General features: G+C 41.1%; 1 protein-coding gene across 4 annotated transcripts in view; it reads left to right on the top strand.

Annotated features, from left to right (window-relative positions):
- Nucleotides 1–3,427: 3,427 nt before the first annotated feature.
- LOC133501727 (BTB/POZ domain-containing protein 10-like) overlaps nucleotides 3,428–16,525 on the top strand; it is a 39,481-nt gene continuing 26,383 nt past the window's right edge. Inside the window, exon 1 of one of the 4 annotated variants that reach the window (XM_061821629.1) lies at nucleotides 3,428–3,549. In XM_061821629.1, the coding sequence (XP_061677613.1) occupies nucleotides 3,518–3,549 (32 nt within the window). In that variant the 5' untranslated portion in view covers nucleotides 3,428–3,517. Of the gene's footprint in view, nucleotides 3,632–15,119; nucleotides 15,513–16,525 lie in introns of those variants that run through there. The other 3 variants (XM_061821631.1, XM_061821630.1, XM_061821628.1) reach the window with 3 other exon arrangements.

Below are 16,525 nucleotides of genomic sequence, written 5' to 3' on the forward strand. Positions count from 1 at the left end.
AGGAGTAAAGAAGTCTCTTGCAGCTATCATTGGGCAGGAGACAGGGTACACCCTGAACTGGTTGCTAGCTAATTGTAGGGCACATAGAGACAGACAACAGTCGCACTCACAGTAACACCTAAGGGCAATTTAGAGCAGTGATTTCCAACCTTTATAGAGCCAAGGCGCATATTTTACAATTGAAAAATCCCACAGTACACCAACAAAAGTAAATGTCACCAAAAATGGATAGATTAATTACTCTATGTAATTCCTGCCATCTAATAGAAGAGGATTTTTTTGTTCTGTCTGTCATTGTGCCTCACTGGCATAAATAGATGAATAAAGATACATTATTTCTTGGAAATAAATGTTTTTTTTTTACCAATTACATAAAATTGGATAACTTCCCAAGGTACACATGAAGAGCTCTAACCGGTACACTAATGTACCCTGGCACACTGTTTGGGAATCACTGATTTAGAGTTTCCAATCAATGCATGTTTTGGGGATGTGGGAGGAAACGAAAGTGCCCGGAGAAAATCCACACTGGCAGGGGGGAGAACACGCAAACTCCACACAGGCATAGCCAGGATTGAACCCGGGTTCTCAGAACTCTGAGGCCAACACTCTAACCTGTTGTTCACCTGTGCCTCCCATTATATTTAATATGATATATAATATTACATTATACAGTATATACTATCGGTGGCACGGTGGGGCAACTGTAAAGTATTGGCCTCACAGTTCTGAGGTCCAGAGTTCAATTCCATTCTTCTTCCGTGCCTACCCTCTTCAGACAACATGTTGGACATCTAGCGTTAAAGACTTTGCATGGCATTGAAAGTTTGAAAAATATCACTTTGAAATATTTTTTTTCTGAGAAACAATCATGACCTTCTGATGGCTAAAAACTCCCGATAATTCAAATACTTATATCAATAAAATTAATTGATTTTCAAAAGGAAATTCAGTGAATCAGGTCTTTACCATTAAAAACTACAATACATGAATACAGTACAAAGACAGCAGCACAATTATTTGTGTGCTGTACTCTGGCAACATTGATTGGTCCGACAATGTACTGTCATGTATTTGTAGTCGCAAAGTATATGAAGTTAAGTTAAAAAAAATATTCATTCTGTTGCCAAATTGGTAAATAAGTAAGTAAATCTTTGTGTTTTTGCAGGAAATGTCACAATAAATGAGCTAAGGACTAAGAGCCTCAGTTAAAAAAAAATGTTCAGTGTATTTATTGGAATACTTTATAGGTATATCACTGACATCTTAATACGTCTTTCTTTTGTTCTTCAACAAATAAAAAGAAAGCTAAATTCCCTGCATCTTGTCAGGTAGTGCTAATAATACAATAGTTTTTTCTGTACTGTAAGTATATTCTGTGACCACTACATTATTGCAATGCTTACACACACACACACATACACATACACACGCACACACACACAGAGACATTTATAAAGAGAGTGACGAACTACAGGATTACCCAATGACGCCACCAGCAAAGCTCTATATACTCTTTGATTCAGGACATATTCTCTGACGTCAGATCAGTGTAAAAGCTCCTTTTTGGGAAGCAAACACCTTAAACAATGCCAATTCTTGGGTAAAGACCCAATGTAACCAGGGAGACTTGCTCATGGTCAAAGGCACTCATAAATCCATCCAAGTGTGGGAACTATTGTTGTGTGGAAGGTTAAGAGTCAGATTAAAAGGTCGGGTGTGAACAAATTGAAATGGCAAGCCCACGTGGAAGGAAAGGAAGAGCTTTGTGTCACGTTTTGGTTGATGGGAAAATGTATATATTTAATCCATGAAAAAACACAAAATACCTACAACTATCACTAGAAGGACAAGTTGAATGTTGGCCTGTGAAATGGAAGCATTCCCATCAAGGTTTGGAATTTTGGTCGCCAAAACGTTGTGCTTTTGGTGTGTGCGTGAGTGTGTGCACGCGTGTGTGTGTGGGGGGGGGGGTGTTTTGGTTTGGTATAAGGATAGCGAAAGCCCAAAGCAAAGAAGAGGTTTTGTCATTCCTCTCCTTCCATTAGCAATGGCGTGACATCATCAGCCATAATGACGGCAAGTCATCAATGGCTGAGCCAACTGGGTATAAAAAGAACTCCAGCCCAGTGCTTATATTGTCACTGAGAGCCATCTCCATCAACCAAAGCACCACTCAACTATTATTGTACTTGCCTAATACATTTCAAAGTCAGGACAGGCCACAGCAGGTATGTTGAACTCATTCTGCCTAATAAATGCTGATCCACATTAGGCCTATAAATGTGCCATTTTTGCCTAGAAAAAATTTTACAAATACATTGAAATACAAATACTGTGATTAATATGCAATATATTAAAAACATGAGAATAGACATGTAGCTAATACAGCAAAAGGGAATCGACGTGCATTGATTTGTGAATTTTGACGTGACTTTTTTTTTAAATCAGGTTGTTAAGGTCATCATGAGAAATTTTCGATGTCAAGTCGTCTTCATCTTTCTGTGCATTTTGCACTTCATTGGCTCCGAAGGACGGCCCCTCAGGTAAAACCCCTTCAAGTATGAAAACTTTAAAACTGTCCTCTTACTAAATGACAGGATACCTTCTGTCCAGGAAAAGAACAGTGAGTGAGGTGCAGCTCATGCACGACGTTGGCGAGCACAGGCAGGTGCAGGAGCGCCGCGACTGGCTGCAGTTGAGGCTGCGTGGCATCCACACCGCCCTGGGCCACAGCCGATGGGAGACGGGCTGGCCGAGGAACTTGCTTCCTGACAAGCTGTTAGAGCTGAACGGCCTAACAACTGAGGAGCTCCAGGAAGCCTTGAAAATACTTGAGAATCTACTGAACTCCAAACACACGTGAGCCCGAGGGTTCGACCTGTACTGCAACATTTCCATTTTTTATTTTGTATTCCTACTTGCATACGTTTTATTTACTGTTCATTTTTCCCTCATAAATTTATATTTTCATGTTATTATTGTAGTTATATTTATTATTGTTTTTTAATAAGTGATATGTACAATGGCAAGCAAAATCTTATGTTAGCAATTTATTCCTTTAAAAAATTTATTTATTTTAAAACCGAAAGATCTTTCTTACGTTGTATTTGAACAGTTGGACCGACAATGTTTTTCAGTTTGTACCGTTAGGGGTCACCACAGCGTGACATCTCAGATGAATGATATTAGTAAAATTATACGTTTGCTTTACATCTCAATGACTGACAATGCTGTGATTATTTCACTTGGAGTTTGATGTCAACGTAAATTTACGTAAAAATGTATAATATATTATGATGCATATATTTTATAAATATATAATCTTGTATGTTTGAAAGACACATTTAATGATTTTGATGAGGTTTTATGGTTACAGCTGTTTCCGTACAGTAAATCCTGTTGGTAATGGTGACGCAGGGATGTCGCGAGAAGTCGTGGTTGGCTCACGATATCTCGCGAGACGTCAGCTCCAGCAACCACAACAATGAAGCCGCAGACAACTGTAATGTAATTCATGGCAGACCAACCTTCAAGAATCCCGAGAAAGTAGGCTCACTTTGTTTACTGAGCCGACGGTGGTAGTTTTTGGTCCGAAATGAAACTTCAGTTGTGGAACTTACACGGGAAGGTAAAGAAAATTTGAGCCAAGTTTTTTTAAAATGTGTGAGCAGTAAGGTACAAACAATGATAACCAACTGTTAGATCAAGTGATAAACTCAGAGAGAAAGCAAAAATAATGTTTATATGTTTAGAGGTTGTAGACCAGGCATGTCAAACTCAGATTGGCTCTGCGGCCGGATCCAGACTTTCTGTTCTCAGGTGGGCCGGATCAGTAAAAGAATGTCAACTGCAAATATTTAGCTTTGTTTTTCAGTACTAAGCTTTATCATTCAGCCTACATTTGTAGCCTACCCTAGGTATTAATATCACGGATGACAAGGGGTCTTTTCTAAGCACAACACATTTCTTCACAAACAATGGAAAAAAATATTTTCATGTTTGGCGGTGATTGTGTTAACTGGTTTATTTTAACAGTTGAGTGAATGCGGTTTTACACCTGAACCAACTCAACATACTAAACATACTCAAGTGGGAGCTGTGAAAAAAATATTTTCGCCTCAATTGTCATACTGCTTTGAAATGAAAAAATAACCGAAATAATAAATAAATAAAATAACTAAATGGAAATAATAAATAAATAAAATAAAAACAAATATAAAGCTATTGAAGTGCATGGGCAATAACAGACTACATCAGATCAAACTACTAGGCTGGACCTTTTGAATCTGAGAATATATTGCACAATATTGTTTGTCTTTAATATCAAACCAGATTAATGTTATTTTTTATGATCTGTATTCATGAGTGCAAACAAATTTTGTGACATCACACTTTTTTCCTCTCTCTCTCGCTCACTGACTCCTGTAGTCTACTTGCTGCTACTGGCTCCTAAAACTGGGCATTTTTTTTTTTTTTTTTTGCCTTCACAAGTCCATCGATATTAGGTATGAAATCCTGCTTAGCAGCACATTTAACAATGTGTTTAATTTGTTAACCTTGAGTGCTGCTTTGTTCATTACGGAGAACACCTTTTCACAAAGATAAGTAGTCCCAAACATGGATACCTTTGCAGCCATGGCTGTTAATTTGGGGTAACCTGGTTCGAGGTATTGATAAAACGTATCCAAACCATGGACCCAAATTTATCCTTCATAGTGGAATTGCACTGCAAGTCAATAAGCTGGAGTTGAATGTCAGCTGGCATATCATAAGGCTGCATTGTAAATAAAAAGTAAGTAAGTTTCTGTCGACTTGTCCCTTTCGGGGTCGCCACAGCGTGTCATCTCAGATGAACGCACATATATGTTTGGCACAATTTTTACGCCGGAGGCCCTTTCTGACGCAACGGAATTGAATGTCAGCTGGCATATCAGAAGGCTTCATTGTAAATGGTGAGCGAAAAAAGCCAAATTTGTTCTCAAGTTCACTGAATACCTGAAACCTCTGCTCAAACTCACGCAACAAATCTGTTATGTTGTCTTTATGTTTATCCAAATCATTATCAGGACGGTCCGGTGTCTTTATACGCACTTCTGTGCAACAAGAGAAATGGTGCGGTGGTAGTTGGATAGCTGTGACTCCCACAATGACAATTTCATCTTGAATGCACTTATGCTGTTGTAATATTGTATGACAGCTCTGTTACGACCCTGCAATGTAGTGTGGCGGTGTACACTGCATCTTGATTACTTACCAAGCACATGGGTTTTGCATTTACTTCTGTGAATAAATACTGTACTTCTCAGTCCATTGTTCCTGGAAAACTCAGCACTCTGTGTCCACTTATCTTTTTTTGATAGTACCATTTTGGGAAGGTCGTGTTGACCGATAACTTGTTGAGTAGTGGTGAATGGTGAAGCAAGACTGCCGGTTTATTTTTATTTGAACACGTCACTTTGGAATGTTTACTTCCTGTGACTAACTCGTGTCAGTGCCAGATGTGAGCGCTTTTACATATCTACTGCCACCTAGCGGCCATAGGGAGCAGTTGTTTTGTATTTATTTTTTAAAATCTCAACTTTCGATAGAAATGAGCTGGAAACTCGCTTTTTTTTGTTGGACGTACTCAAAAATTTATGTTGGGCCGGATTAAATCATATAACGGGCCGGATCCGGCCCGCGGCCCGGGTGTTTGACATGCCTGATCTAAATGTTGATCTCTACTTTTATTTGTCAATTTTTCCTGATTAAGTATTTTGTGAGCGAGACTAAGATTTCAACTTACACATTTGGCTTTGTTTCTAATTTAAGTGCTAGGGACGTTAAAATATGGGTCACTCATCAAACAAGACAAGAAAGTTACATAACCGCACACAATGTCTTCGATTGGACTTTTTCCAGGCAGTGGTAATAAAACTAGATCTGCTAGCCTGGTTGATTGTCTTGCCAGTGTGCCGGCCAGTTTAGGAAAGTTGTCATTACCTTGAAGGCAAAGGTGCACTACTCTTGTGAGAAAACACCAAGAAGTAAATGGCAAATATTTTTGATGTTTGTTTTTATCATATATTTAATTGTTTGGGCAGCATTGTGGCGCAGCTGTAGAGTGTGGGTCTCACAGTTCTGAGGACTGGGGTTCAAATCCTGGCCCCACCTGTGTGGAGTTCGTATATTCTCTCCAGTCACTCACATTTGAACAATGTACAGGTGTGGTCGGTCATGCTTGCAGATATAGGTGATTTGCAGGTGACGTCACACCCGTTTAGAATTTTTTCTGGCCGCCATATTGGGAGGTCTCATTTCGCTTTTTGACTTCTGAGACGATGGTGCACACGTGTTGTGTTATTGGCTGCTATAACAAGTTCAGCAAAGAAGGGAACAGACGGTTTTTTGGATTTCCGAAAATAATTATGCATCAAGGACCCCAAACAGAAGAAATGTCGAGCAAATGGCAAGCGAAGTGGTTCAATAATATCTCGCGTGCAGATCTCACTCGTCCCACAGTTTCAAGTCGTGTGTGCAGCGATCACTTCATAAGTGGTAAGTTTAAGCCTAGTATTGCACTTTGACCATATCCTCCTACCGCTATTTTTTTACATGTATGTGTTGTTTGCTGTGTTTTATATTACAAGACTAACGGTGTTTGATAGGTCTACATGTACATGTACATCCAACACGGCCGCCGATCGAAATCGGCCGCCAGTGACAGGCTTTTCATCTACAGTATAGGATACAAACGTATGAATGTGTGTTGTGCGTTTGCTGTCTGTAAACGTCAAATTATTTTTAAGAAGGAAATACACCGTGTATATATATTAAAAACAACACGAGTATGCATCTAGCACCTACCACCTACCAGGGCATCATTCACGCTAGCCCTAATACAACAGTGGCGGCTTTCTATATGCTGACATTTGAGTAAGGCAAATGTGAACAAATAGAAAGCCGCTACTGTTGTATTAGGGCTAGTATTACTATTAGGGCTACATTCAGACATTCACGCTATAATTTGTTAGTACTTAGTAATTTACTCCTTGTACATTTTAATTATTGTCACATTACTTAAGGCTCCTTCAAATAAATTTAAAAGATGGTGTAATATTTATTTGTCATAGATCTTTTTCCCTAATCGGTCCGATTTGTCAGACCTGAAATGCCATAATGGCTAAGCAGAAACAACAACAGTGAGTTACACACTCTGTCCCGAGTGATTACAAGTTACTTACTCGGGCAACAATTAAAACCTTTTCTTCAGACAACGTTTTGCAGAGGACACTCTGAATCCACACGTTTACAAAGTAATTGTAAGCCTCCAAGGACTTGTAGGCCTTCATCTGTTGGTTAGTAAGGCTGTTGGTTGTAAGCGCCAAGTAGTTCACAATGTCGGGGTATTCCACTTTCGGCCAACATTTTTCAGTCGCAAAATCAACCTTCGATAGACTATACGGGTCCAGATCCTCACATAAACTGATTTTCTGCCTGTAGTAGGTTTTCAGATCGGCCGACAGATCCTTGAAATACTTGGAAAACGCCATAGAAAGTTCAGATACAATGAACGCGATGCTGGTATGTAGACAAACTTTAAGAACTGTTTACAACCTCCCAAAATGGCCGACACACAAAAAGTTCTTACCCACAATGCACTTGCTCTGAAGTTGTGCAAGTAACCTATAGTTAAGGGTGTGGTCCACCAGTCATGCCCGCAGATAAAGTTGCAGGTGTGATTAGGGATGGAATCTAAAGACCTTAAAATAATTTACTGGATTAATATAACAAAGCTGTAAATTAAAAAGAAAAGAAACGCATACCTAAAATAGAAAACCAGCATTTCAAACTCAGAAATGATAATTTCCAATTCCAACTGATATTAGTTGAACATGATATAAAATGGTATTTAAAATTTTTCATCAATAAAAATTCTTGATCTGACCAACTTTATCTGAAGAAAAGTTAAATGCACTGGCCTGTCAAGGAATAAACACGAATGTTTCACTGAAAGTTTAGTTCAACATAATCGGCATTAGCAGTCACGGCTTCTATGAAGGCTGCGTGTCGGGCTTTGCGGACGGGGGCGGCTCTGAAGAACCCAGCCGAGAATGCCTCACTCAGCCGCGTGCGCGCAGTAAAGCGCCCCGGGTCGACTGTGTTGTTCATCGCGTAGTGCGGCGTCTATGAACAACCCCCTAAAGCAGCATGGCTCGGCTCCGTCATAAGCCAAACCGGCCGGCTGCGATGAGCCGCGATGGCTCATCTCCGCCGCGGACGTGGATCGGACGGGGATGCGGTTTGGCCGTGATCGCATATCATCTGAATAAGGCTTGAAACAATCGTGTAATATTGCCCCGAGGGCTCGAAACAATAGTGTAATATTGCCCCAGTAACTTCACTCAGCTGTGTGGTGTTCTCCTTTTCGAAAAGAGCTTCCGTGTCAGAAGGGTCGCGTTTGTCTCCCATAGTTAAGGCCCACCGCGTGTTTTCATTGGCGAATGTCCGGGTTACGTCACGGATGGAGGATGCAGCCAATACGGCGACCACTTGGATATCGTAGAATGACACTTCTGCAACTTCGCGCATGGATGACGCACTCTCAGCTCACATTTATTTTTTCCTATAGACATTGAAGTGAATAATTTATGTATTTTTCATGACAATATCTATTTTAGAATGTTTATAGGAATGACACTTGGGCTTTAATATTAAATGTATTAAGCAACAGAGCGATGATAGGGATTAGCAGAAATGACCAATAAAAAACAGAAAATAGCCGCACCCAATATTTTCCTGGAGAATGTATTTGGGATTACAGTCACTCTGATTAGACAGACGCGTATGCGGCTACGGGGCCATCGCAGTCGCAAATCTGCAAAGTCAAACACGAAAAATCACGCGCGTAAAATTTGTTACGAGTAGAAATGCATAGATATTGGAAGACATCACTTATTTTGTGTAGTTTTGCGCCACTGCGCAGTTGCACCCTTGTCGCACAGTCTCAGAGCACATGAAAACCGATGTAGTGAACCACAGCCTGATGTTTTTTTAAACACGTAAGCTGCTGCTCAGCCTTCTCCTACTTCCTTGTTTACCTGGCACTGCCCCCCTCTGCTCTTAAAGGGGTACACTCATAATTACAAACAGAACACACACCCGCAACTTTTTATCGCCGGTCATGAGTGGTGGCCCACATTCGTAACATATCTGTGGGCATGACTGGTGGACGACACCCATAACTTTATATCTGCGGCCATGACTGACCACACACGTACATTTTTCAAATGTGAGTGACTGGGATTATGCTTTGAAATCAATGTTGAAATATAAAGTGAAATACACTGATTTTAGTTTCTCCTTTTCCAGAATGATAGTGCTGAAAGTGGAGGATCTATTCATGTGGCACAACTTGAAGCAGGCATCAGGTGCAAGTGGAGAGGGGCCTTGCTCAAGGCCAAAATGGTCAATTGAGGACAAATTTAATTAGTATCTTAAATCTCGATATAAACATGTACTAGAGTGGTGTAAATATATTTAACTATGCAAAGAAAATTAATTTTACATTGTCATACCATTCAGACTATTCCAAATTGCTTAATTTATTTAATATTAAGAGCCAGGGGATTCCCTCAGACTCCACTTACAATGTTTTCTCCTTTTTCATGCCTTTAGTGTTTCCTTGGCAGAAATTACTTAGTCTTTTTCTTTTCCCTTTGGCTTGTCCCGTGAGGGATTGCCATGGCACGTCATCTTTTTTCCATTGAAGCTTGTCTCATGCATCTTCCTCTCTAACATCAACTGCCCTCAGTTCTTCCCTCACTACATAAATCAACCTCTTCTTTGGTCTTCCTCGAGCTGTCTTGCCTGGCGGCTCCATCCTCAGCACCCTTCTACCAATATGTCCACTCTCTTGCCTGTGGACATCTCTTAACCATTGAAGTCTCCTCTCTCTAACTTTGTCTCCAAAACATCTAACATTGGCTGCCGCTATGATGATTTTATTTCTAATCCTATCCAACCCAGTCACCCCTAAAGAGAACCTCAACATCTTCATTTCTGCCACCTTCAGCTCTGCTTCCTATTGTCTCTTTAGTGTCACCATCTTTAATCTTTACATCATGGCTGGCCTCTCACTGTCTTATTAACTTTCGCCTTCACTCTAGCAGGCCTTCACTCTAGCAGAGCCTCTTTTGTCACATAACAGATCTGACACCTCCCTCCACCCATTCCAACCTGCTTGGATCCATTTCTTCACTTGCTTACCACACTCACCATTGCCGTAGACTGTCTACTTGTAGTATTTAAAGTCCACCCTTGCTACCTCTTCTCCACCCATCTCATTCATGCACAGATATTTTTTACTTTGGCTAATTTTCATTCATTTCCTTTCCAGTGCATTCATACAGCTTTCTAACTGTTCTTCTACCTGCTCCCTGCTTTCGCTGACCACATTGTCATCGATGAACCTCATGGGCCACGGAGATTCCAGTCTAACCTTTTCTATCAGCCTATCCATCACTACTGTAAACAAGAAGTGGGTCAGTGCTGGTCCGATGCTACCCCACCTCCACTACCTTCTGTCACACCTGTAGCAGACCCCAACACTGTTCTGCTGCCTTCATAGATGTCCTGTACTATTTTAACATAGTTCTTACTCACTACTGTCCTAAATCAAGCCTCCACTACTCTTTTGGATAACTACATTCTGTGATACATAAACTGTATTCGTTTATATGTACAGGTGTGCACATAACCCTTTTTTTTTTTTAAATGTGCACCATCACACTTTTCCAATATTCCTCAGGCATCTTTTCACCTGCTACAATTCTATTGAACAAGCTTGTCAAAAACTTGTCACCTCTTCTAGATGCTTCCATACCTCCACATGCAAGTCATGAGGACCAACTGCCTTTCCATTTTTCATCTCATTAGTGCCTTTCTAAATCCCCCACTTACAAATCATTGCTACAACCTGGTCCATCACACTTGCCTCTTGCACTCTTCTTTCTCCCCCATTTTCCGCATTCATCAACAACTCAAAGTATTCTATCCATCCAGCACATTACTGACACCTGTGAACACATTTCCATCTCTGTTTTCAATCACCTTAACGTGCTGCACATCCCTCCCCTCGCTATCCCTCTGTCTGACCAACCTTTATAGATCCATCCATCCATCCATCCATCCATCCATCCATCCATCCATTTTCTTAGCTGCTTATCCTCATAAGGGTCGCGGGAGTGCTGGAGCCTATCCCACCTGTCAACGGGCAGGAGGGAGGGTAGGGGCAATTTAGAGTGTCCAATTAATGTTGCATGTTTTTGGGATGAGGGAGGAAACAGGAGTGCTTGGAGAAAACCCACGCAGGCACGGGGAGAATATGGAAACTCCACACAGGGAGGACTGGGATTGAACCTGGGTCCTCAAAACTGTGAGGCCAATGCTTTCCAGCTTCACCACCATGCCTTTATAGATCCTTTTCTCCTTTTTGCCACCTCTACCTGCCCTCTGTCATACCCCTTTTTATTCCCTTCTCCTCTCCTTAGTCCTTTCAGTGTCCCACTTCTTACTGTGCCTTGTGAAAGTATTCGGCCCCCTTGAACTTTTCAACCTTTCGCAAGAATCAACAACAGGTGGGACACAATCGTGAAGTGGAATGAAATTTATTGGATATTTAAAATTTTTTTAACAAATAAAAAGCTGAAAAGTGGGGCGTGCAATATTATTTGGCCCCCTTGCATTAATACTTTGTAGCGCCACCTTTTGCTGCAATTACAGCTACAACTTGCTTGGGGTATGTCTCTATCACTTTGGATGGTATTGTAGGGCTTCTGCTTACCTTTAGATTTGGTCGCGAGCTGGAGAAGTCAGAAGTACAGACGGCCACCCTCGACTTGTCCGTATAACACTCTTGTGTTTCTCATATGTCTCTCTTTATCTCATCTGTCGACGGCCAACGCTCGTCTACCTCTCTCGACTTATGGTCGGGGTCACCAAATTGTAGGGATTTGCGAGTTTGGACCCTACGCGTGTTCACGAGTTGAGGAAGATATGACCAACGATAAGAAAAAGTTACCAGCAAATGGATTTATTACAAAGGAATGTGCAGTACAGATGTCCGGGTCTTATCTAGGTATCTGCCGCACACGAGATGTGTGTCTTCTGGCAGGATAGCCAAAGAAGAAGTTTGTCTCACAGACATTAGAGCAAGAGGAAGAGCCTGAACCCAATTCATGCTGGAAGAGGTACATATTTTAGCCAGTTTTTCCTTCAACGTGCAATTCATACTGTGTGTTCAACTGAGCCTTGACTGGCGGGGTGATAAACACAATCAAACTTGTGAGTTAACCCTAACCACTTCTCTACAGTAGCTAGGTGTGTGAATGTGAAATGTGTACCGTTGTCCGAGTGGATGAGAGCAGGGAAACCTTACGTTGGAATCCAGTGGTTCAGCAAAGCTTTCATTACCAACATGGCGTCTTCGCGAGCGCAGGTGTAGGCTTCAGGCCATCCAGTAAAGGTGTCAACAAAAACAAGAAGGTAGTGCTTACCTTGAACAGGAGTGATCTTGTCTGTGAAATCCATTACCAGTTCAGCACCAGGCCAGGTGGGTAGGTCAAATGAACCTGACAACGGTCTAAGTGTGGGGCGAACATTGTGTAGCTGGCAAATATTACAGTCACGACAGTGATTTGGAGTGGCAAGGGACCTTAACGATAGCCACTGCCGAAGGTTTGGCCAAGGCTTTGTCTAAGTCTGGTCCTGGGCTGGGATGGTAACTTTCTGCTCCTTATCGGGTGTTGTTTGTCTCCACGGCAACGCCTGGGAGAGGAGGATGGCACCAGCCGGTGTTCTGCGTACAAAGATCAAGGACAACCACCGGCTCCACAACACATCCTTGTCTGATTAACAAATGGGCAACACTTTATACATTGATTAAATGTATAAGGTCATATTTAAGCAAAAAATGAAAGTGCAATAAAAATAAAATAGTCTTCAGTATGTTCAGGGTGATGAGCTGTGTTGCTTTTACACCAAACATATCATTTTGCATTGTGGCCGAAAAGTTCAATTTTGGTTTCATCTGACCAGAGCACCTTCTTCCACATGTTTGGCGTGTCTCCCGGTTGCTTTGTGGTAAACTTTAAACAAGACTTTTTATTGATATCTTTGAGAAATGGCTTTCTTCTTGCCACTCTTCCATAAAGGCCAGATTTGTGCAGCATATGATTAATTGTTGTCTTATTGACAGACTCCCACCTCAGCTGTAAATATCTGCAGTTCATCCAGAGTGATCACAGGCCTTTTGGCTGCATCTGTGATCAGTCTTCTCTTTGTTTGAGGTGAAAGTTTAGAGTGACGGCCGGGTCTTGGTAAATTTGCAGTGGTCTGATACCCCTTCCATTTCAATATGATTGCTTCCTCAGTGCTCCTTGAGATGTTTAAAGCTTGGGAAATCTTTTTGTATCCAAATCCGGCTTTAAAATTCTCGACATCAGTATCTCGGATCTGCCTGGTGTTTTCCTTGGTCTTCATGATGCTCTCTGCACTTTAAACAGAACCCTGAGACTATCGCAGAGCAGGTGCATTTACATGGAGTCTTGATTACACACAGGTCAATTCTATTTATCATTAACAGTCAACAATAGATCATTCAGAGATCCTTACTGAACCTCTGGAGTGAGTTTGCTGCACTGAAAGTAAAGGGGCCGAATAATATTGCACACCCCACTTTTCAAGTTTTCATTTGTTTAAAAAAAAAATGAGTTTCCTTCCACTTCATGATTTTGTCCCACTTGTTGTTCATTCTTGTCAAAAAAAATGTGATTTCAGATCTTTATGTTTGAAGCCTGAAATGTGGCGAAAGGTTGAAAACTTCAAGGGGGGCGAATACTTTCACAAGGTACTGTAGATAATCTCTTTCCTTGTATGATTTCCTGTACTTTAAGATTCCACCACCAACTTTCTTTCTACCATAAAATACACAAAGTTCTCTTTTGCCGCATTCTCTGATCACTTTAGCTGTTGTGGTCGAATCTTTTGGAAACTCCTGATGACCAGCCAAAGCCTCTCCCACCAATTCTTGAAACGCTGCACACCACTGGTTCCTTTCTCAGATTCCAAAAGTTGGTTCTGCCTTTGTCTTCTTCATCCCCCCCATGACTGTGGCTGTGACTTTGGATTTTGGAAAGAAGACCGTACCAACACCTGCACTGGATATTGCACTCCAAATCATGACAGATCACAAATTTAGCTATTTCATCAATAGGTACATATGAAATTACAGTATAATTATATTCAAGTGATGATAAACAGAATATCTACATCATACAAATTGTATTTATAGATATGTGCCGTGTGACTGACTGGCACCCAGTTCGGGGTGTAGTCCGCTTTTCGCCTGATGTTAGCGGGTATAGGCCGGGACTGCTGTGAACTTTGTTGTAGATATCCTATGCGACCCCTTTGTTGGAGATATATAATGATTTTTGTATTTTTTTCTTTTACTTCCTGTTCATAAGCAGCGCTTTGTCTTTTGTCTTTGTTTTTGTCCCCCCTCTAGAAACCTTGTTCTGTTCGACTGATTGACTCTCAATAAACATCAATTATGTGCATGTCCAATTTCCAAGCTGCTTATGCTCGCGAGGGTCACGGGATTGCGAGAATCCTATCCCAGCTAACTTTTGGGGTAAAGACAAACTACACGCTGAATTGTTCGCCAGTCAGTCACAGGGCACACATCAGCAGCATTACAGAGCAGAAATCGACCTCACAATGCCGGCACCAAAGTCAGGCATGTGTACCACTACACTATCAGTGGTTTTAAACATAAAATATATGTTTTGTTTGTTTGTTTTTTCATCACAGACAAAGCCTTGAAACTCCAATGCGTCACAATAAAACTGTTCTGGCAGAAAAGGAACACAGATCCACCATTCTGTTTGACCTGACCGTTGACCGGGACAACAGAAAAAAATGAAAGGAAATACAAAACTTAAAAAAATAGTTTTGAGCAAATTTTAATTTTTTTTTAACAATGGCATCTTGTGAGGATAAGTAGTTTGGAAAATTGATGGACACAGCAATTAATTTATTACACTGTTTAACCAAACGACGGTTTCCTAGTTTTTATGAGTTTACAACGTAATGCCTGCATGAGGCTTGCAGAAGTAGTGGTTTACGACCAGCACCTGAAGGCAGCATTGCTTCGAATCAGTCAAGCACGCGGCCGGCCATTCACACAGTTTAAGCTCTCTTCTGAAGCTCGGACTCACTCGCCGGCGAACGCGATCCATTTCTTGATGTAGACACGTTGGAAGGTTTGGTGCGAGGAAGGACTTCACTTGAGCGATTTATCTCTAGTTTGTGAAACGATGCCAATAAAGTTGGAAAGTAATGAGCGAGGATGCTGAAAGTGAGGGCAAGCTCGCTTTGTTCGGAGCAGCGCAAGGCTTTTGTGCCGCTGTCATCCCGTGTCTCGTTCCTTGCTGCTTTGTCTACTCTTGGCCCGCTGATAGGGACCGGTACGTCTGCTTCCTTTTACCTTCGTCATTGACTTTGCTAGTATACTTCGTTAAGTGTTCTTCCCTTTGCTTATTTTGTTGTTGTTGTATTATATAATGATTTTCCACAACCGCACTGTCTCCTTATCGTTTTTTTTTTTTCGAAAACGATATCATTCAAATCCCTCAAAATCATATTTTTGAAGATTACATGTGTTTTGTCTTTCTTCTAAGCAATACAGTATGTACTCCTGTAGCGCATGCTTGACCCCTTCCAGTTTTTCATGTTAGTGGCTCCTGCTTTTGCCAGTCTGTGTCAACAGCCACTAAATAATGGATCGGACCCTCACCCCCTGAGTCCTTTACCTCTTGTTTTTAATAGATAGCCATGACACCCTGTATCATTATCATTTTGAAGTCGTTTGTGATAAAGTGAAACTAACCCTTAAATCTATACACTCACGTGCCAAGAGGCAATTGACCTAGTAAGCAAGATGATGTTGAATTGGATAAAAGACAGGTCCCTACTGCTGTCTAACAGTAAGCTTCATGAGAACAACTGGAGTACTAGTGAAACCTTTCTTGCTCTTGATGTACTATTTGAGAAGGTGACAGGAGCGCCTTTCCCTGAGCGATATATTTCTATTACATTCTCAGTTCCTTTGTTCCCTTCTCCACGCTGGGATGACTGCTTGGCTATCTGTCAATTTGGCTACTTTGATTGTTATTATCCAAATTCAGCCTGCATTTCAAATCTCTTCCGAGATTACGCTTCAATATGCAGCGGAGCAAGGGTGCATTTTCTGTGTTTGGGGGCAGGAGGTTGTCTGGTCTTTTCGCTATGTTACCTGCTGTGCCGTAATCTGCTGTTGTGACCCTTTTCTTCAAGGACATTGCAGCTCTGCTGCAAAGTGTATTTCTTTTTGTTAATATAAACAGACACTAATCATAGTTTACAGCATTTTATTTCCCCTATCCATATTGAATTATGTCAGAATCGTTTAACAACTATAATAAATGTACATACTACATAT

Source organism: Syngnathoides biaculeatus, chromosome 6 (assembly GCF_019802595.1).
Source record: "Syngnathoides biaculeatus isolate LvHL_M chromosome 6, ASM1980259v1, whole genome shotgun sequence".
Classification (NCBI taxonomy): domain Eukaryota; kingdom Metazoa; phylum Chordata; class Actinopteri; order Syngnathiformes; family Syngnathidae; genus Syngnathoides; species Syngnathoides biaculeatus.